At 33.0% G+C, this 23,089-nt stretch overlaps 1 protein-coding gene across 1 annotated transcript in view; it reads left to right on the top strand.

The window, feature by feature from the left end:
- The window catches only part of LOC126884376 (constitutive coactivator of PPAR-gamma-like protein 1 homolog), a 336,683-nt gene that overhangs the window by 57,316 nt on the left and 256,278 nt on the right, over positions 1 to 23,089 (top strand). Inside the window, exon 2 of the mRNA XM_050650301.1 lies at positions 22,419 to 22,705. Coding sequence (XP_050506258.1) covers positions 22,419 to 22,705 — 287 coding nt within the window. The remainder of the gene's footprint in view (positions 1 to 22,418; positions 22,706 to 23,089) is intronic.

Genomic DNA, 23,089 nt, shown 5'->3' with positions numbered 1-23,089 from the left:
CTCTCCCCTTTGTTAAAATTACATATTTCTCTCCGTGTTTTAAAATGAAATATATCCATCATCGTCTTTTAGGAGATAGACCTTATATCACTTATATAGTTAAGGTCCTATATCGGCCGCTATAAGACACTTAACTTAACAAAAATCCTATTATACACAAAAGTTCATATTTTCCCTATAATAAATTGGTATTTTATAAAAACTAAAAATAATTGTTTATAAGTAATTGTCACTAAATCACGTACTATTCCTTCGTGTCTTTTAGTATTTTTTTCGTTTACTAATTCACTTTCGTAAAACAATGAATAAAACTTATCCTAATTTTTAACCTAGTCTTTAGTCTTTTTAGTGTACTACACTAATTTACGTCATATAAGCAGTGAATAATTATATAATATTTTGAATCTACCTAATAATATTTCCCAATTTAACTAAACTTAATGTTACCTTAACTTCTTAGTAAAAATTTAAAGTTACTTTATTAATTCCTATTTCACTCTTTTGATTAATTACTATTCGTCCCTTCTTTTATAATACTTAATAATAAAAAAATTAATGTCTCTTGCTAGAATAAATATTAATAAATGTCTCTGATCATAAGTTTAAAGAAAATTTCTTTTAGGGTTCTTTTTTTCTAATACTAACACTATGGTAACTAACACTGTAAGATATTGTCTATCCTTAATTCAAACACTTCCATTATTTTCCGCGAAAATTTAACCTGAATTCATTATCTACATTTAAAATTTAAGCCATTTATAATTTACGTTACTTTAGAGATTTCAAAAAAAAATTCAAGCTTAATTCTTAAATATAATTCAATGATTAGCTACTTATTTGATTACTATCTTCTTAATTTTGCTTGTTTTCTGACAATTTTTATGTCTCTTCCAATTTTCCCACATATTTTACTAAAAATTCTCTTTTTTTTCTCTTCTTCTTCTTGTCTGGTACTACAACTATATATTTCTTCATTTTTCTTCATATAATAGCACTTCTACAGTGTACATAGTTCATCTTCATATAACAATAATTTGTCATTTAATCATCAATATATCATTTCATAATATAACATCATAACAATCACTTTCTTTACCTATCCCTTAATGCCTACGTTCGACTAATCAAAGTGGCTTCACTTGAGAGGACAGTTCCAATTCTTCTACATATTCCATATAAAAATCATAATACTCAATACTAGCCACGAAACCTCTGCATTTTACCTAAATAAAAGCGGGTATAACTTCGTTGCATAGATCAAATTCTACATATTTCACAACCTCAATCCCTTGCTTTGAATCCGTTGTTTAATTACGAATAATCATGAATAAAATAGGTACCCCTCAAAACACAGAGTGGGTCTCTAATAAGCTTTCAAGCTTCTATAAATCACGTAGTACCTACCTAATTTGACAAGAGCAGTGAGTTTCTTATTTTCTCAAATTGCCTCATAATATTCAGCTTATAATATTGTTAGTTCTTCTTCTAATCTGTATAGTTCCAATCCCTTGCTTTGAATCCGTTGTTTAATCACGAATAATCATGAATAAAATAGGTACCCTTCAAAACACAGAGTGGGTCTCTAATAAGCTTTCAAGCTTCTATAAATCACTTAGTACCTACCTAATTTGACAAGAGCAGTGGGTTTCTTATTTTCTCAAATTGCCTCATAATATTCAGCTTATAATATTGTTAGTTCTTCTTCTAATCTGTATAGTTCTTCTCCAAATTCCTTATCTCGGCTCATCAGGTCGGTTCGTTAAAAATATGACACTTGCTTATAGCAATGTTTGTCTTAAAGCTCTTATATCAACGTATGTCATCACTAATCATTAAAAAAAATCATTTATAATATTTCATTTTTTATCACACAAAAAATGATTAATTCAGGTTCAAAATTTAACACAAAATCGATGAAAATGTATCTAAAAGATCAATAATAAAACAACTGGCTAAAAATTCAATAATAGTATAAATATCCGACAAAAATTCAATAAAAATTCAATAATAGCATATGCAAAAGTTAGATAAAAATATTCAAAATCGGTTCATATTTCAAAATTCGATAGATATTCTTAAAAAAAATTCAAAAATAACCATACCAAAAAATCGAAATCGAATAGAAATTTTCAAATAAATTCAATAAATATTCAAAAGTCAATAAAACTCTTGCTGTCGAGTTCCAATGTTCAATAATAATATATAAAAAACGAGGGAAGCATTTTTAATAAAGATAGACTAAATTTCTTACTTACATTTTAACACTTGTGTCTTTTTCACTGGGTTCCTGTTCGGTTCCTGGGTCCTGGTCCATTTTCCTCCGCTTTTTCCAATTTGTTGTTACCATCTTACTGCTCACAAAAGCCTATTTCGCAAAGGTCGCCATGTAAGGAAATGTGTGATGTTAATGCCTTCTAGGTCCAAATTAATTAAAATTCTCTTTCTTGGTTGACATGCATTATATTTACAATCAACTCCATCAATGACTAACCATAACAACGTGTTTACATATAACAGTAACGACCTACCTTACATTAACTAAATACTGAGTACAATAATAATATCTCTATATCATGGGACATTCACTTTTATATGGAATAAACTATTTCAACATCACGCGCGGCCTCGGTCATGGGCGAGCGATTATATTATTTACTTTGGTTATTAACTTTCAATAAAAACATATTTTTGTACAGGGTGATATTGTAATACTACAAGGGAGTTGAACTTGTTACGATTTTTATAGAAAATTGGTTATAACTTTGTAAATACCCTGTATAACATAATAAACCTTTATATTTTTGTGATATGGAAATTAAAAAGATTTCGAACATAAAATAAAATATAGGGTGTTACATTTAAAAAACATAAGTTTGGTCTGCCACTATATTATCGAACGCCCTAATAACATTCTAACTAATTTTAGTAATTTTGTAATATGAAGCTCAAAGTTTGCTAAAATGTTTGTAACTAACTTTTATTGCTATCTATTACTATAGCGGATCTACTGAGCTTTATCACACTAATCGCTTTATCTTATTACTTCTGCTACCCTTAATTACGAATTTTTGTCTCTTATCTTTTTCATACTGTTTTTGAATGTTGTTAAACTCATTAAAAGAACTAAATAATTGTCCACACTCCATAGTTAATTTAAAATAAAAACACCAAACAAGTAAAAAATAAGGAAACTCTTTACAAATCAATATTAAAGTGTAAACATAAAGCGATTAGACAAATTCTAACCACACTCTGACACTCGCGATACTTACAGATACTTAATACCACAGCATACACGCGGCTCAAATTACCGTGTACCAAAAAACCCAGTCATAGTACACGCTAAATAATGACGTCACTGACTTGATGAAGTTTAAGCGTGTACCTCACTTTTTTATTTGCCTACACGTTAGCGTGTACCTAGACACAGCGTTTAATTATGCGTTAATTTTATGAAATTTTGTTGGCTAAATGGGCACAGCTCCCAAAGGCCATAAAAGAAGGAAAAAAAATAAAGAAGCAAAAATCTTACATAATTGCCCTGTTCTTCGATGTGGGAATTGCTTACTTTATGGCCATTCTACGAACCAATGTAGAGGAAAAAAGAAATGTACTAGATGCGGAACTTCTCATGAGGATTCTTCATCTAATACGTGTACAAAATATTGCATTTTCTGCAAATCTTCTGACCATGAATCAAGTAGTCCTAATTGTAGAGAGAGTCAGACAAAAAGATATTAAGGATCTAATGTCCTTTTCTAATCTTTCTATGAGGCAAGTCAGCAGGTTCCTAGGATCTCTAATATTTCATCTTTCAACATAAACGATTTCCCCCCTTACATAATGATCAGAATAATTCTAATGGCATCTTACCACAGGACAGGAGGTCTGCAGCCTCAGCTCAATATTCAAAACCTTTTAGTTAAGTCACTCAATCTCCACAAAAAAGAAGAAGACCTTCAATACAGGAAAATACAGGTTATGATAAAATCTCCCACCAAAGACTACTTATTAATCCATCAGGTAGAAGAATAAATGAGCCCTCAACTTCAAAATTCAATCCTGCTCATGATTCTCAAATCACTAACTCACAATCTTTATCCCAACTTCATTTGGATTTCAATCAGGCCATGTCTATGCTGAACCAATCTCACAGGGAGCTCGTCATGACCTTCATTGGGGACTTAATAAACTCAAAATCATACTCCATTCCTTACAATATGGTAGATCTAAAGACCAGCATAACTAAAAATGTATCACCTTTCAATACAAATGTAAACCAGAGTCGGAGGGTAATAGAGGATCTCGAGCCTGAGGATTCGAGATCTGACTCCTTAGTCTAGCAAACATATTCTATATAATGAATCCTAACACTCCGATAACGGAAGTGGGATAACATTCAGTGGAATATACGTTCATATAACACTAATTCTGACAATCTAAAAATCCTTATAAAAAACCTTAACCCAGATATAATCCTTATTAGCGAATCTTAGCTCTTAAACCAACATGTTATAAGATGTAGAGGGTATCAAATAATCAGAAAAGATCGAGAGGATGGCTATGGCGGATTAATTACTCTTATCAAAAACAATATTGATTATAGGGAAATTCAAATTGCCAATCCAGGCTTCAATCATGATGTCCAATTCCAACTCACTTTTCTCCCTAACTTTAATTTGAATATTCTTAATACATACTGTCCACAAGACAACTCTATCTCCAAATCCAACTGGTCTTCCCTTGTGAAATCACTTAATAAGCCATTTTTAATCATGGGTGATCTAAATTGTAATCATAAGGCATGGGGTAGTTCTAGAGACAGTCACAATGGTAGGATTATTTTTGATTCTTTGGAGGAACTTGAGCTAGTATTTCTCAATTATGGGTCTCCAACTAGATTGGTGGCCCCAGGAGGCAGTAAGTCGGTAGTAGATCTAACAATGGCATCAGTCGATGTGGCAGCCAGGGTGGGCAAGTGGTCCACTATTTCAGATACTGGAACTAGTGACCACTTCCCCATAATATGTCAGATAGGTGTATGTCCTCAATCTCCCCCGCATTCATGTAAAAGAAGAAATCTAAAGAAAGCTGATTGGTCTACTTATCACAAAAATTTAAACAGCATTTTCTCAGCTTCTCCCAGGGAAGATTACGAATTTTTTACTAACTCCATATCATCGGTAGCTGATGAAACAATTCCTTGGCTTCACCCTGCTAATAATTCCAAATACCACATTCCATGGTGGGATGACTCATGTGCTGAAGTCGTCTCTGCGAGAGTGTCTGCCTTAAAAAAATTTAAAAATATCCCCTCAATGGAAAACTATATCGAGGCTAAAAAGAATATAGCCAAATCAAGAAAATTCCTAAAATCAAAACGTAAAAATAGTTTCAGGCTATTTTGCAGTAAATTAAATAGAAACACTCCTCTAAAAGTTGTGTGGGAAAAAATTAATAAGGTATCGGCTTCGAAATCTTCAATATATACTCAATTGCCTTCTATTCCTATATCCCACGAAATTCTATGTTGCTTAACCCCTCTTTCCGCTGTCAATAAAGTATTGGTTAGATCTCCTCAAGCCCTAGAACCGCCATTTGCTCTCGACGAGTATCAGAACTCCCTCTCAATTAAATCTGACTCGACTCCTGGTTTGGATCAGATTTCCTACTCCATGTTAAAAAATCTTCCCGTTGTTGGATCTTTGTTATTAATTCAATTTTTCAATGAAAGTCTTAGAACGGGTATAGTTCGTGTTCAGTGGAAACAATCAGTAATTTTACCTATAATCAAAAAAGATAAAGATTGTAACAATCCGTTAAACTTTAGACCAATAGCTCTTTCTTCATGTGTAGGCAAAGTGCTCGAAACTCTTATAAAGAATAGAATAGAGTGGACTGTGGAACATAATAAGATTTTTAATCCACTACAACTAGGATTTAGAAGGGGTAGAGGTTGTACGGAATGCCTTACATACCTCACCTCAACAATTCAAATAGGCTTCGCTCTAAACCAATACACTATCGGCATCTTTCTAGATATCTCTTCTGCTTATGATAATGTCAATATATCACTCCTGTATTCCAAATTATTAAAGTATAACATTCCAACCCAACTGGCTAATTTGATTTTCTGCCTTCTAAATGACAGAGACAAACTGGGACAAACCCATGGCCCAAGAAAATCAAGTCTGGGACTACCCCAAGGTTCCCCATTAAGCCCTATCCTCTCCAACCTATATTGTCTTTCCCTGTATAATATAATCCCCTCTTCATGCAAACTAATTCAGTATGCAGACGATTTAGTTCTTCTGATTAGAGGGAGTGATATTAATGAATTGGTAATTAATGTAAATAAATTCTTGATTCAGATGGAATCATGGTTGCTAGACCACAATTTAAATCTATCTCAGAACAAATCTTCTGCAATATTATTTACAAAAGGAAACACGAACATCTCTCCCCCCAACGTAATATTTTGTAACCAGAATATTGGTTGGGTGGATTCAGTCAAATACCTGGGGGTAAATATTCAAAAAAACTTAAACTGAATGTGATGAGAGCTCTTTGTGGGACTTATTGGGGAAGTGATCCAAAAACCTTACAAATTGTACACAATGGTCTGATTCAGAGCCATCTGGACTATGGCTGCCAGGTAATTTTCGATTGCCCAACTTCCTTAATTAAAAGATTGGAGAAACTAAAATACAAAAGTATCCGAATTATAACTGGATGCATGAAATCTACCCCAATCCATGCTCTCTTAAGTGAAAGCGGTCAGATCTCGCTTAAATCTAGATGGGAATGGCTTAGCTCTAAATTTATATTAAAAAATTTAATGTTAATTGGCAACCCAATTATTTCCGCTCTCGACCTGTTAGACTTGGCAATTCAAAGGAACCAAAATCATTGGAAAAACAGAAATATTCCATTTCTAGTGCTTTTAAAAAACAAATTTAAAAGTACTTATCCCAACTTATATTTAAGTGACTTATACCCATGCCATAACTTTGAACTAGACCATCAATTATCAACAATTCCAATCATAAATATCCAATCTAATCGTTCAGATGAACTTGCCTCAGTTCAACTCCAAAAAATAATTCTAAATAAACCTAGTCACATCAAATTCTTCACGGATGGCTCGGTTGCTGGTGAAGGATCAGCAGGCTTTGGTGTCTTTAGCCCAGAGATCAACTATTCTTATACCAGTAAACTACCTAAGTATACCCAAATATGTACGGCTGAGATTGTCGCAATTAATCATGCCCTCCAAGTTATTTTGAAAAATGGGATTAAACAAGCAATCATCTGCTCGGACTCTAAAAGTGCCATACAGAAAATAGGCAGATCAACCTATTCTATGGAAACAGAACACTCATCGTTCATGACCAAAAGAGGCATCATTGAAGCGAAAGAAAATAACGTTAATATTAGTCTGGCATGGATTCCAGAACACTCGAATATTAAAGGGAACATGGTGGCTGATAAACTAGCTAATATAGGTAGAACCTTAAATGTAGCTGCTGGTATCACTCTTCACTATTCCAACTTTCTACCAGACATCAAGCATTCCATCTGGAATCGGTGGAAGCAAGAATGGCAGGGGAAAAATCGAAATAATTCATTTTACTCTAAAATTGTAGGTCAGATAGATAAACTCCCCTGGTACCACAATTTTGCATACCAAGACAGAAGACATATAACCACCATTATTAGAATGAGGACAGGTCATTGTGCTACTCCAGTTCACCTATTCAGGATAGGAGTAAAAGACAACCCATATTGTGACAGTGGGGCCGGGTTGGGTCCTTGAATCATCTGATTTTTGAGTGCCCTATAAATATGTCACCCAATTTTGACCTAGATAAAGAATTAGCTAAAACAAATATCCCTACCCCCATTGAAATTTCCTACTTATGTCCAACCTTAATCCACGTAGGATTAACTTGATCCTTAAATTCCTTAACTTAGCTAAACTTAACTTATAAATTAATCAATTCCCAACTTTGAATTAAAAAAATTAAGAAAATAAAGATATAAAAAGATATTAGACCTCCAAACGATAATAGTTGTAACCCTTATGTTATAATATTGCCTTTCCTGTAGGGACTGTCTGGCCCTATTATAAGATGTTTCTACTTATATTTAAAAAAATTTAGGCTTTAGCATATATATTTGGAAATATTCGATTGCCCAGAGCAAAACAAGAGTATTTCCCTGGTGTAAGCTGGGCGAATTATCCCGAGGGATATAACCCAATAAAGGAACTTATATTACAGATCTTTGTACAGTTATCTTTGTTTCACACTCCTAAAGACAATGAGAAACAGTGTAGCCATTAGCTGCTGTGGTAAATACATATTATATGTTTTTTATTTGGCAACAGCACTTTCCTGCTAAACTTGATGGTAGCAAAAAAACTAATATGAGGAAAGATTTGATGAATTTGTTTGCTGTCAAGTCTGTACCGGTGGGTTATGATGTCATTAAATCTATGACATACATGCCTAATTGTTTGACTTTTAATTTATAACACTTTTTTGTCATTAATAAAAATACAGCATGTATACATAAAAAAATTTATTATGGATTCATTTGTACCAAGAAAGCAATTTCTTTCCTTTTGAAGGCGCAAATGGACATTGCACCCTTGGCATTTCCATCTTGATTTTCCTGTACAACCAATTCCTATCATATGTCCAATTCTCTGTCTTACTTGTTTTTCTTCTCGGTCATTGTCATCACTAACACAGCCTTCTACATCTGACAGTTTTTTTAACTCTTCTAGCATTTCCTTCTCTGTTAAATATTTTTTTGGAGGCATTTTAGTCTGAAAATAAAAATAACAGTAATTTCACATTTACTGCTTGAAATGATCGTATAACTTTGTCTCTGATTTTTCCAAAAGATGTGTTGCACGATTCCATTTGTTTGTCCGAAAGTGCCTCCCAGTTTTTCCTAGTCAATTGTGTGAACTTGTTATAAGCTTTAATTAGCTGTGTCGTTACTTCTTCCTTTATGTCCTTAGATTTCGGAACTTTTTTCTTTAAGACTCTTCTGCTTTGCCTGTCTATTTCTTGTGCAATTTCCTCAACTATTTTGACAAAATCTTCCCAAGTAACTTTGTTGCTACTCATTTATACATAATTTTTTTTTCAGCTTCTGCACTTCTTAGCGAAAATATAAATTCGATAGTCTTACGGTGTATACAGTGATGAGCGCGCTAATAACCGGCAAAATAGCACAAAAGATGGAAAACGCATTAAGTTGTGAGATAAAAAGAAATGAAACTAGTCGAGCTGGGAAATTTAGCGATATTAACCTAAAAATGTACATTATATTGATTGTCTCCCACCTTTAGACCCATCGGGCGAGTTTGGCAACTACCATTGTCACAGTGACAGTTTTAGTTAACATACTCATCTGATACGGGTAAAGGTGGGAAACAATCAATATAATGTAAATGTATAGGTTAATATCGCTAAATTTTCCATCTCGACTAGTTTCATTTCTTTTTATCTCACAACTTAATACTTTTTCCATCTTTTGCGCTATTATGCCGGTTATTATCACGCTCATCACTGTATAGATATGTAGTACATATATAGATATATAGTAAAAAAATATGGAGATAAAATAATACGTCAATATATGGTAAAAATATGTAAAAATTGCAGTGGTAATAAAAAATTCAAAAATAAATAACGTTATATTAACCCTTGTAAATAAGTAGTTAGAATAATAATTTAAATGTATTATGCATATAGCGTATATTTGTTATATATCGTATATTTATTTTGATAGGTATATTTACGATAGCAAATATTAAAATCATAAAAAAATTGCAAAAATGTACTAAAAATCAGTAGTTAAATAATAAATGAATAAAAGTCAGCAAGGATAAAGTATACGTTGATAAATATGTAAAAAAATCATATAAAATTGTATCATTGCGTCCTATAATAACTTAATATGAGGGTAAAAAAAATCTTTTTATATTGATAAATATTGGTAATAGAATAGAATAATTAAGTAAAAATAGGTAAACTTGAAACATATATTAATGTAATTAAGGTAGCACATAATGTTTATACTTTATATTAATCAGGAAATACCATAAAAATAGCTAATATGGACTTACCACTTTTACACGTCAATGTTCGCTGTTGATCTCGCCAGTCCACGATGAATGTTCCTTTTGAGGTTTCTCCTGTGGGCCTTCCATAACGACCACGCCAATCTAAGAATCAGAACAGCCGTAATTACGTAAAGCAGCACCTTCAGCTCCGTATCGGGTTTGACGTCCTTATTCTTGACGATAAAGTTGCTGTTCACCACTCCGTTCTCCTGGAGTTCATCCTTGGATGACTTTCCTCCCATCCTTGATCCATCAGGTCACGTCTGGTCTGGATCGCCATATGACAGCCCTGGGCACTAAGGCTATCTGCTCCCGGTGAGGGTGGTTATCCCTTATCCGAGGGGTGGAATAATTGATACGCTTTTACTTGTTGAGTTGTTTTATTTACACTCGCATGAGCATAAGCTGGTAGCACCGCACCCAAAGAACATCTCGTGTAGAAAGAGACACTATCTTTAATGTGGAAATATTACGTCTGATAAAAATAGAATGACGAATGTCTAATATAATAATAAGAATTCCCTTGTTATAGTTTTGCTGTTTATATATTTAGAAATGCCTATTCAGCATCGACCATGAAAAGTGTTTATAATTGACTCTGCAATTATTAGTGAATCGTGATCTAGGATAACAATATTTATATAATCGAATGAAGGTTGTAATATTGACATTTAAATAACTGAAAGTAATTATCGTAGATAATTACAGGGTGTTTTTAAGATATATCTACTGAGTACAGATGAATTCTTGTACATGTTCAATTGTAACAATCGAATTTGAGGTACACTTCTCTATTTGAAAAAGTAAAATTTTATAAAATACATCCACAATTGTGTAACATTACTTTAAACATTGCACTGAAATATAAATCGCGATTGACTTTTATTGAAACTTATATTTGAAGAAACAAATATACTTATCTCTTACCAACAATGCAATTGCTACCATATTACTTTTGAACATTAATTTTCTTTGAGAATAAAACGATCCATGCACTATCTGGGTACAAATTACAACTGGGTACAAATAGTACTTATAGAATATAAATTTCTTTAAACTGGATTATGTTACAGATTCCTGTAGAATTATACGTGCATTCAAATTAGTGGGTACAATTGTACCCAACATCATTGAAAGGTTTAAGTGGTAAATCTCAATTGTTGCTTGACTGTTCTTGTCAGTTATATTATCACTAATCTTAATTTATAATTGAAGAAATATTTTGATTATAGTTTAATTAGAACATTATTTACACAAATAGCTTAAGTTCGTTGTAATACCCTGAAGTTAGATATTTTAGATAGGTATTCAGAAAGTTTTGCACAAGGGTTGTCATGTAGGTAGTGTGAGTCAAAAGCATGTCCTTCATTTAAGAATCACAATACTGCTTAGGGTATTAAGGGGGGGAGGGTATGCTTTGAAATATGAAAGTGCATACTTTCAAGAATACTCTCTGAAAATTTCAGATTGATCGAGAGTACAATTACCAGAGATACAGCATGTTGAATATCCCTACTTTCGACTCTCTTTGCCGCGGCTTCGCGCCAGCACGCTTGAGCGTAGTAAGAAACGTTAAACAACTGTTCGCCTTCTCTTTTGTAGATTACTCCGCGAGTCAAAAAACATATTTCGATGTGCATTACTTTACGATTTGGCAGACAAATAAGAAGATGAAGATGCAGTTGTCAAAACTTTAAACACATTTTTCTCAAAACTACTTTTTCAAATGCCGTGGACATTGTAACTGAAAAACTACTTGACCGATCTATATGAAATTTTGTATATATTTTCTTTAGACATTTCATGAGGTAACAACGTCGAGATATTTTTCGTTTTGTGCTTATTTTTTGTTCAACTAAAAAAAATCTGTGGATTTTCACAAATTTTTACCAAAAATTTCGTATTTTTGACTTCTGAGTGATACCAAAAATTCAAAAATCATTAAAAATAAAAAAAACTCAACGTTGTTACCTCGTGAAACTCATAAGCTAATTAAATCTTTTTGAATTTTTTGTTTCGTATGATCTAGTGACGAGTTCTGATGTCCACCGCAAAATCCATTTTTTTGTGAGATGCCTGTCAAAATTGGTCACGAATGGCTTATTTTTCAATATTTTGGATTGAATTTTTTTCTAAATATTCTTTGAATTGTGCTTAATATGTTTATTTAATTTAAAAATAAAATAATTCTACCATAGCTTCGAATAAAATTCACATAAATGTGCTTGATATGTTTATTTCAAACCATACCCCCCCCCCTTAATCAACAAATGTTGACACTTTTCAGTGAACACAAGTTCAGTTTGACAACATTCTGTGAAGTCTTCTAGGATAGGTATTAACAGAACCGTAATTTATTTATTTATTTATTAAACTGGAAACGCTCATTACAAAAATAATAGTACATTCTAATTGAAGGCGTAATCTTCGGCAGTGTATTGTTCGAAAGACTTACATTTTACAATGTATATTGTTGGTCAATATCAATGCGGGTTTACTGCTGAAAAGTCAACTATACATCAAATTCAAGCACATGGGCAGATTCTAGAAAAGTCACTAGTATATAGGTAACATTGATACCCACCATATCTTCGTCGACTTCAAAGCAGTCTATGAGAGTGTTAAAAGAACTGCATTATATAATGCAATGATAGACTTTGGGATCTCACCTAAGTTGACCCAACTAACAATGCAAAACGTAAGCTCGTGCATTAGAATTCAAGGAGAAAACTCTATGTTCTTGGGGGACGAGCTGACGTGTCTCCCCTTTAATATTGCCTTGGAAAAGGCAGTCAGAAAATTAAATATTAGAATGAATGAAACTATTTTTAATAGATCAACGCAAATTCTCACATTCGTTGACGATATAGTTATAGTGGTCAGAAGTATGAGAGACATGGTGTAGTGTTTTACAAGGCTTGTAGATGTGGCAAGTGAATTAGGACTTGTGGTAAACGAGGAAAAAACCAAATATATGTCGGTTTCTAAAAACTCCCGAAATATCCAACAGAGAATTCAAATTAACAACCATACCTTGGAGCAAGTCAAGGAATTCACATCTTGGATCGCTAGTAAACTCAATAAACACGACAAGCGACGAAATAAAAAGATGCATAGCAATAGCAAACAGAACTGTTCACGGTCTCCAGAAACATTTTAAAACTAAAAACATAAAACGTGCAGTAAAGCTCAATATATACAAGACCTTAATAAGACTCGTTTTGATATATGGGGCTGAAACGTGGACCTTATCTCAAATTGATGAAAGATTTTTGGGGCCACAAATGAAAATGGGCTATGGCGTCGAAGATACAACTTACTGTATTCCAGAGAACGGCAGTTCTCGCCAGTGGCGCACAACCCCCGTACATGCAACACTATATACACGAAATTTTCGATTTTCTAAATCTGACTGAATTGAAAATTGGGCCAAATCCCATCTTAAAGTATAAGAAAAGACTGGCCCATCCATTTTGGTCCAAGGGTGTGGATTTTACGGCCTTTCCCATTTAGGGTCTGTTTTTCGTTCTCGTCCCCAAAACTCCCAAAAATTTCGAAAATATAAGTCCGACCTTTACGGCTTCTGATAGTACTGATTACCTTTCCAACGCATGTTTAATTTTGAAAATCGGTTATATCTACCATTCAAAAGTTACCAAGCTAAGAAAATTTATTCAATTTCTATTTAAAAAAGGGAAAATGTTTGTATGTGTGTATGTTTGTGGAAAAGTTACACCGATCTGAATTTTTTTTCTGCGTTTCAAAAGGGGGTCAGGGTCGATTCAGAACTGGTGTAGTTTGTGACTTTCGACCACCTATAAGCCAGCTGTAGGACTTTGTAGGTACAAAACGGCATATTTTTTGAGGGTATATATCTTTGGTTCAAGGAGAGGCAGGAAAACCGCAAATACACCAAATCAATAGCGTTGAGTTAAGCTTTCAAATGGTGCCTAAGCGGTTAGGATTTGACATACACACGGCTCAGGGCCTAGATTCCGTGCACTGTAGATATCTACAGTCGCTTTCTGTCGATGGCAATTGTCATGAAAATATTTGAATTTTTAGTTTTAATTCAAATATTTTCTTGTTTTACTAAGGGTCACTTCAGCATCAATTAGAGTATAACCTAGCAAAACTAGAAAATAATTCAATTGAAGTTTGTAGGAGGACTCTAGACGCGTCTAACGGTGTATACAGTGTGTCTGCGTAACTTGGAACCATATGGGAAACTTTTTTAATATCAATTTTACGAAAAAAAGTTATTCTTTATAAAGTGCTCTGCATAGTCTAAAACCTAAGACGCAATCATCAAATATCAAATTTTATCAACAGTATACGAGGTATGTCAAAAAATATGAATTTCGCTAAAGAGTAAAGTTCCTTTATATTTCACAATATCGAAAATTGTCATTGAGAAAAGTTGTTTGTAATTAAAAATTATGTTATAATCTGCATTTACACTCTTCTAATTGAAAAAAAAACATTTGAAAATGTTCCTCAAATCACGGACACCCAACATCATTTTTATTTATGATAGCTCCGTTATTATTAATTTTACGAAAAAAAGTTATTCTTTATAAAACGTTCTGCATAGTCTAACAACTAAGATAAAATTATAAGATATTAAAGTTTGTCAATTTTATACGAGGTATGTCAAAAAATATGAATTTCGCTGAAGAGTAAAGTACCTTTATTTTTCACAATATTGAAATTTGTTATTATAAAAAGTTGTTCAGAATTAAAAACTATGTTTCAATATGCAATTGCATCCTTCTAGTTGAAATATTGTGAACTATAAAGGTATTTTACTCTTGAGCGAAATTCATATTTTTTGACATACCTGGTATAAAATTGATATCTTATGATTGCATCTTAGTTTTTTGACTATTCAAACATTTTTATAAAGAATAACTTTTTTTCGCAAAATTAATAATAACGGAGTTATCTTAAACGGGGCCGGCGTAGCCGAGTGGTAGTGTGCTAGGCTAGCGTGCCGGTGGTCCGGAGTTCAAATCCTACCGCCGGCAAGAACAACTAAAGTATAATTCAATAAGCGATGCAGGGCGATGTAAATATTACCACGTGTAGGCCTCAACAGGGCCGCATTTAGGATTATCTTTTTGTTTAGTCAGAATATATATTATATAAAATACGAAATTTATATTTTAATTTTGCAAAGTGCTCGACAAAGAACCTGATTGTTTTAGTTGATATCCGATAATAGGAACCATTTATACAGGGCGAAAAACCCAAGAATTTATTTTTTTGCCAACAATTTTATGTACAGAGTGCCTACAAAAAATATAAGTTTTATTTTTAATTTTTGATATACTTAGTTGTGTGTACAATTCCAAAAAGTTTCATAAAAATAATAACAAAAAAATACTCATTACTCAATTATGTTGAAATAATATACAAGGTGTCCCAAAAGTAGCGGAACGGTCGAATATTTCGCGAACTAAACATCGGATCGAAAAACTGAAAAATACGTGTTCAATCATTTTCAAAAATCTATACAATGATATCAAACCCCCATTACACCCCCTGGAGGTGGGGTGGGGAGTAACTTTGAAATCTCAAATGAAAACCCCTAGTTTTTTTTGTAGATTTGGATTCGATACTTTTATTCAAGAGATTTTTTCGAACTGTGGATAGATGGCGCTATAATTGAGAAAAACGATTTATCCTGATACCATAGGTAAATTATAGAAACGGTCTAATATCTCGAGAAATACACTTCCAAATGAGAAAACAAACAAAAAAGGTTTTTAATACTTTTCGAAAACCTATCGAATAACACCAAACATGACCCTCCAACTTACCCCCTGGAGGTGGGGTGGGGGTTAACTTTAAAATCTTAAATAGCAACCCCCACTTTTTATTACAGATTCGGATTCGTCATGAAAAATTAAGCAACATATTATTCGTAACATTTTTAGAATTGTTGATAGATGGCGCTTTAATTGGAAAAATACCATTTATTAGCGCCATCTATGCTATTTTAAAAAATGTTTTGAATAAATATTAAAATAGATAGTATCACGAGGTTTTTCCTGGTTTTCCCTCGTGATTTACTATGAGATCTCTAACGCGAGAATTTTAATGTCACCGTTGCATGTGGTTGTCTTTTTAAAGACAGATCACATGCTATGATTTTTTTTGTGACGGATATTCTTGAGTTGGGGTTGATTTCATGTAATCGAATGAACTATCTTTCAGTAAAGTCGTCCCAGGAACGCAACTCATAAATATTGGCAATATCATTTTAAAGTCTTCTACTTTAAAATGTATCATATGTATCTGAATTGCCGATATAAATGAGTCAAATTAAATAAATTATTAGAAGAATTTTTTTACTAAGCAACAACATTTTTGTTTATATTAATAGTATTTTGACAACGGCACCCGATTTGGGCGTCGAAACGTTAATAAAAAATCATTTTTTAATAATATTGTGGCTTATTTCCCATTCTAAATAGTTAAACTTGTAAAAATGCCACAAGAAAATAGCTTCAGAACAACGTTTTGAATAAATGTTGTTTAATTTTTCATGACGAATGCGAATCTGCAATAAAAATCTATTTAAGATTTTAAAGTAACCCCCCACCCCACATCCAGGGGGCGGGTTGAAGGGTCATGTTTGGTGTTTATCGATAAGTTTTAGAAAAATATTAAAAACCTGTTTTTTGGATTCTCATTTGGAAGTGTATTTCTCGAGATATTAGACCGTTTCTATAATTTACCTATGGTATCAGGATAAATCGTTTTTCCCAATTATAGCGCCATCTATCCACAGTTCGAAAAAATGTTTTGAATAAAAGTTGCTTACTTTTACGTAACGAATCCAAATCTGCAATAAAAACTGGGGGTTTCTCTTTGAGATTTTAAAGTTACCCCTTACCCCACCTCCAGGGGGTGTAGTGGGGGTTGGTGTTTGATGGCATTTGAATGGCATTTTTGAAAATTATTGAATACGTATTTTTCAGTTTTCGATCCGATGTTTATTTCGCAAAATATTCGACCGTTCCGCTAGTTTTGGGACACCCTATATATTATATATTATTCATAATCATAATTAATTATTAATATGTCGTGACTCGTGACTGTTAACTTATCTAAATTTGAAAATTTTGGGGAATGCATATTACTGTAAATGTCATCAGAACTAAACGTAAAGTCAAGCAATGAGGCATGCAAGTCATAGGTTTAATTCCTTGTTTAGATAGGGCGGTTTGCCAACGTAAACGTCGCGATTAACCTGTTTAACTGGTAAACCGCGTAAAACTCGCGGTTGCATATGTACGATTTTGAGCGGTTGCATTTGTTTCTATGTTAACTTGAACCACGGCGGTTGGGTTTTTCAGGTAAACCGCGACGTCGACGTTGGCAAACCGCCTGCATATAAACAAGCCCTAAGGTTCAGCGAATTGATGATTCGTTTTGTATTCCTTGATCTGCGTAAACACTTCTATCACAAACTTCAACTTTATTGGCCACTTTTTTCACAATACATATCTTCAACCACTATCCCGGGATTTTCTTGTCTTTCACATTTAAAATTATTTCTTTAACTTCAACGCTAAGAGGGCTTCTTTTACTGCGTTTTCGAGGAGGATTCCATGTATTTTCAACCAATTCATCAGCAGAATCAGTGGATGACATTTTTGGTTTCGATATCTGTTATCTGTTATTGAAATAATACGTGGTTACTACTGTTACGGTAATCACAATCACGTACAGATAGGGTCGTTATACAAATAAAAATATATACTTTATATTTAAAATATATTTATATATAGTTTTAAATGGCACGACAAATAATTGCTAATTCAACATTAACAGCATAAATAAAATTTATTGTCGTTTAACCATCAAGACCACTAAAAATTTACTAACAAATCGATTCAAATTACAAAATTTTAATACCGAAATAATACCTACTTAAATCTTGTCCGAACCTGTATGAGCTGCCGACGACGTCGGCAGTAACGAAATAAAGATGGACATTTCGGTTAGTTTTTATATATTTTTGAAGAACTGTTACTTGCATGTATGCATAAAATATTCATTAATTTTATAAATCGGATCATTTTTTCACATCCTATGTGTTCAGTGATAACAATAATTTATTTACTATGCAATAAACATTAATAGTTGGGAAAAGAAAAAAATTAATAAAGTGTCATAATTATACTGTTACTTATCGGAACGAGTAGACTCATTTGGAACATCTTTAACAATTATCTGCTAAATTTATCGTTGTTTATATGCCCTGCATTGCTTATTGAATTATACTGTAGACATTTTTAAAAATGTTTATAGGCCCCAGGTCGACTCAGCCTGAATAAAATGAGTACCTTGGGTAAAACCAGGGGTAATAATAGGCGGTTGAAGCGTAGCACTGGCCCTGTTACCTTCCTTGTATACCGTAGGCCCTAGATATAGCAGACTACCCTGCTATACTCCCAAAGCCACGTGAGCGGTATAAAACGGGGGACTATTATTATTATTATCTTAAATAAAAATGATGTTGGGTATCCGTATTTTGAGGAAAATTTTCAATTAGAAGAGTGTAAATGCAGATTATAAAATAATTTTTAATTACAAATAACATTTCTCAATGACAATTTTCGATATTGTGAAATATAAAGGCATTTCACTCTTGAGAGAAATTCATATTTTTGGACATACCTCGTATATTATTGATAAAATTTGATATCTGATGATTGCATCTTACGTTTTAGACTATGCAGAGCACTTTATGAAGAATAACTTTTTTTCGTAAAATTTATATTAAAAAGTTTCCCATATGCTTCCAAGTTACGCAGACACACTGTACCTCATATCTGGGAAAATTCGAATTTTTAAGTTATAGGCTTCATAAGTGTGATCAAATCTATTTCCTATGGGAAGAACGGTTTTTCAAGCTCAATAATTCCTGTAGTACCTTTAGTTATCATACTTGATCTTAGATGCATCAGATACTACTTGTCAATACGATTCAAACTCATGTTTAGTGATCAAAATCGGTTAAGCCGCTTCGAAGTTATCAAGCTCCAAAGTATAATCCATTTGACCATTATCACCTAAATGGTTTATGTAGTTGTAGTGGTTACGACGCTTTTGGTAGGGAAATCCGAGTTCATTTACCGGCCATCCCAATATTTTTTTCAATCTATTTCGAATAGAAAAAAAATCTAGTGTACATTCGATGGACACTAGATCATCTGAGAGATAATGCTAGAAAGGCGACCATTTATAACGCTTAACGTGGAATCGAGAAACATTAAATTCAACTTCATACATTTAATTTATAAATAACTTTGAAAAACTCCTGATACAAGAATAAAAGACCGCTAAACGCCGCAAAAATGAGTGGCGCATACAATATTCCAGCTACAAAAGAGCTGATATGAATATTACGTGGCGCGAAAATGTATTTTTATTTTGATGGAAAATAAAACTCTAGTTTTATTTTAAAAGATGTTTCCATAATATTTGCTGTAAAACGCGCCACAAAAGAGCTTCAATATACAAACTATCAAAGTTACTCTTTTGTGATGCGTTTTACTTCAAATTTAGCAAATATTATGGAAACATCTTTTAAAATAAAACTAGAATTTTATTTTCCGTCAAAGTGAAAACACATTTCCGCGCCACGTAATATATCAGCTCTTTTGTTGCTGGAATATTGTGTGCGCCTCATGTTTACGGCATTTAGCGGTTTTTTATTCTTGTCAGTTATACACCGATCCATATATTGTGAAATTCGTTAAAGTGGCTAGATGGCAGGACACATTGCTAGGACGTCAGATCACGAATACACTAAGAAATTAACATTTTCTGTGCGTAGAAGACGACCACGAAGAAGATGGATTGATGATGTGGAAGAAGACCTAAAGATTCTAGGGGTCACAAGATGGAGGGAAGTTGCCAGAAATTGACAGGAGTGGCAACTTCTTTGCGAGGAGGCCAAGATCCACAACGGATTGTCGAGCCACTTATGATTCTAATTGAAGTCTATATCAAGACTTAACTAGTTTAAATTGAAATATAAATGGAAACGAAAAAATTTAATTATATTATACAGTAGAATCCCGATTATCCGTGCTCCACGGGACCGTGTGTGACACGGATAATTGAAAAGCACCGATAATCCGAACATTTATTTTTTATATATAAATATAAAATGATAGAGAAAAAATAGATCTCATAAGTTTAAACTAACTCATGGTTCAATCTTCTGACGTATTCTGTGCAATTTCAAACCACAAGTTCATTGTGCAGCTCTAGTGGAGTATTGGCAGCTTCCTCAGCTAAGTGATTAGTTGCTCTTTTGATTAATACCGTGCCATCATTTTGTTCGTCTTTACAGTTTGAAAGGTTCTTTTATTTTCAAGTGTTCTTGAAAAATCTCCACTTGCTTAGCACATATTTGCCCAGAGATTGTTACGCCCTCAATATTATTTCTGCAGAAACCAGTTAGTTGAAAAGTGCTTCATTGAGTAGTTAAACAGTCAATCCTTTCAACGATTTCCTTGCAGATATACTTTTAAAAGAGTCAGGCTTAGACATAAAATTTTGTATTGTTTGTTTGACAATTTATTCTAGGTCTTAGTTCTAATGACCTAAAATCATTAATATTTAGGAAAAAAATTGCTCATAAGATATATAAACAAACAAATTCTTAGGACGACTATCTACTTTTCTCTTCCTTGAGAACAAAATGCAAAGAATTGAGTAGGTCACGTCATGATATTTAAGTCAAACCGAATCTAGAATTAGTTCAAATGTAAGTAAAGCACTTTTGGAACTTTGTTAACAGTAAACGCAAAAATAATGGTCTACCAAACAGTCTTGGTCTGTTTCTTGGCAAAATAATGGTCTGTTTCTTGGAAGTACAGTGCTTAAAACAATGGTGCGGAATGTGCGGATATTGTTAATAATTTTGCGTAATTCTTTCAAAATGTTTACAGAGCGAATGGTGACGATTTAACACTTTAACTCCTGGACCTATTTATCCTCATACGTTGTCATAGCCTGACCACTTTTTGTGGCTTGGATAAGTTCTACTCTTGTGTATCAAATTCATCCACATAGGCTCAGGGAGAGTACCTGCTGTGTATTATGTATGATACACATAGGAGTTAAAGTGTTTACAGCCCATTTTAAAGTATGAGAAAACTGAGTCTAAATATTTGTAATGTATCTATTGAGATCATATTTGCAAAATTAGCCAATTTAGACATTTATAAATGCTCTGGACAAGATGGAATTCCATCCATACTATTAAAAAGATGTAGATGTACTTTAACCCGTCCCTTATATTTTCTGTTTTCTCTTTCACGTAATTCAGGTATTTGTCCAAGTTTGCGGAAATCTAGTTTTATTGTTCCTATTCATAAGTCAGGTGATAGGAGTAATATAAGTAACTACATACCAATAAGCATTCTTTCTTCTATTTCTAAAATTCTAGAGAATATAATATGCGACTCTATTAAAATACCTTTATGCAATGTACTAATTGAAGAACAACATGGTTTTCTTTCTGGTAGATCTACTTCGACAAATCTTTTACTTGTCACACAATACATATCTGATGCTTTGGAGACTACAGGTAGATGCTTTTTATACTGATTTCTCCGAAGCAGTTGACATTAATTTTCCTATCTTCGAACAAGGGCTGATTATTGACTGGCATGCAAAAATCAAAAAAATCTGATGGATTTTTGATTTACTTTAGCTTATTGTTAAATAGCCTTAGTATTTTCTTCATGTGACTGCCTTGATTGGAAGGAAGTTCCTTATGTTTTCTGTTTTCTCGAAATTATTCATTTGGCAAATGGCATTGCCATCGTTTGGCAAATGTTAAAGTTGAAAAACGTTTCGGACTCGTTATATTGTCCAACATTTTTGTCAAAATGGCAAACATTTTTTCATATATTATGTAACGTTGACTATTGAATAAACTTAAAAACAACATGCTATTTTTCACAATCATAAACTTGTCAGGATGACACGTTTATCATGTTCCACAATTAAAACTTCCCCTGTTCCAGTGTTCCCATACATCAAAGTTTGTCCTTTTCAATCTATGATCAAAGACTTTAAGCGATGATCAAATTTCTAGCTTGCTATTAATAAACTTTTCTTTGGTACGCGGTATCCAGGACTATATAATTTTCACGAAAGATAGCATTATTTAACTGTCATAATAAATAATCATAAATATTAATAGATATTCATTAATTATATCATTCATTTAAATCTGTTTTAGACTGGGCTTGTGGTGGCCAATGGAATCGTATGGTTCAGTTTTTATCTTTGTTAACCCAGGCAATAGAGCGTGGGAATATAGAATTGGCTGTAGTATTTAATGGTACAATTGAACAATGCAGGATGAATGAATGGGTTGCTGAACAAGCTAATACTCGTCAAAAAGTAGGAATGGTATTAAAACATATCAACACTAAAGCAACACCCCCTCCAAAAGTCTGGTGGACACCTCCAACTTGTTTAAGATCTGCTTTGAGAATGGCTCTTCGACATTTAGGAGTGACAGTGGTAAGTTTTATTTTCGAATTTTATGGTGTTTTAAGGTGTTTAAATAGTTATTTATTTAAATATGGTCATATAGAAATTGGACAGGAAAAAGGAAAAACACATCAAAAAATAAAAGAGTTAGCAAAGGACCGCAAGAAATGGAAGAGATGGATAGAGGATGAATAAAACCTCCAACACCACTTAGGGGCATAAGGAGTTTCGAGAAAGAAGAAGAAGAAATATGGTCATAAACAAATTACATACATAATAATTAACAAATATACAGTGCGCGCATAAAGTATGGAAACAAAGATATCCGGTACGCCCCGTATATAGTAACAAAATGTTGGTTATGGATATTAGATGAATCCGAAATTTAAAATTTTATAAAAATAGACGGTTTAA

Source organism: Diabrotica virgifera, chromosome 5, assembly GCF_917563875.1.
Source record: "Diabrotica virgifera virgifera chromosome 5, PGI_DIABVI_V3a".
NCBI classification, from domain to species: Eukaryota; Metazoa; Arthropoda; class Insecta; order Coleoptera; family Chrysomelidae; genus Diabrotica; species Diabrotica virgifera.
The sequence above is the reverse complement of the archived record's forward strand: the minus strand, read 5'-3'. Positions and strand labels throughout refer to the sequence as shown.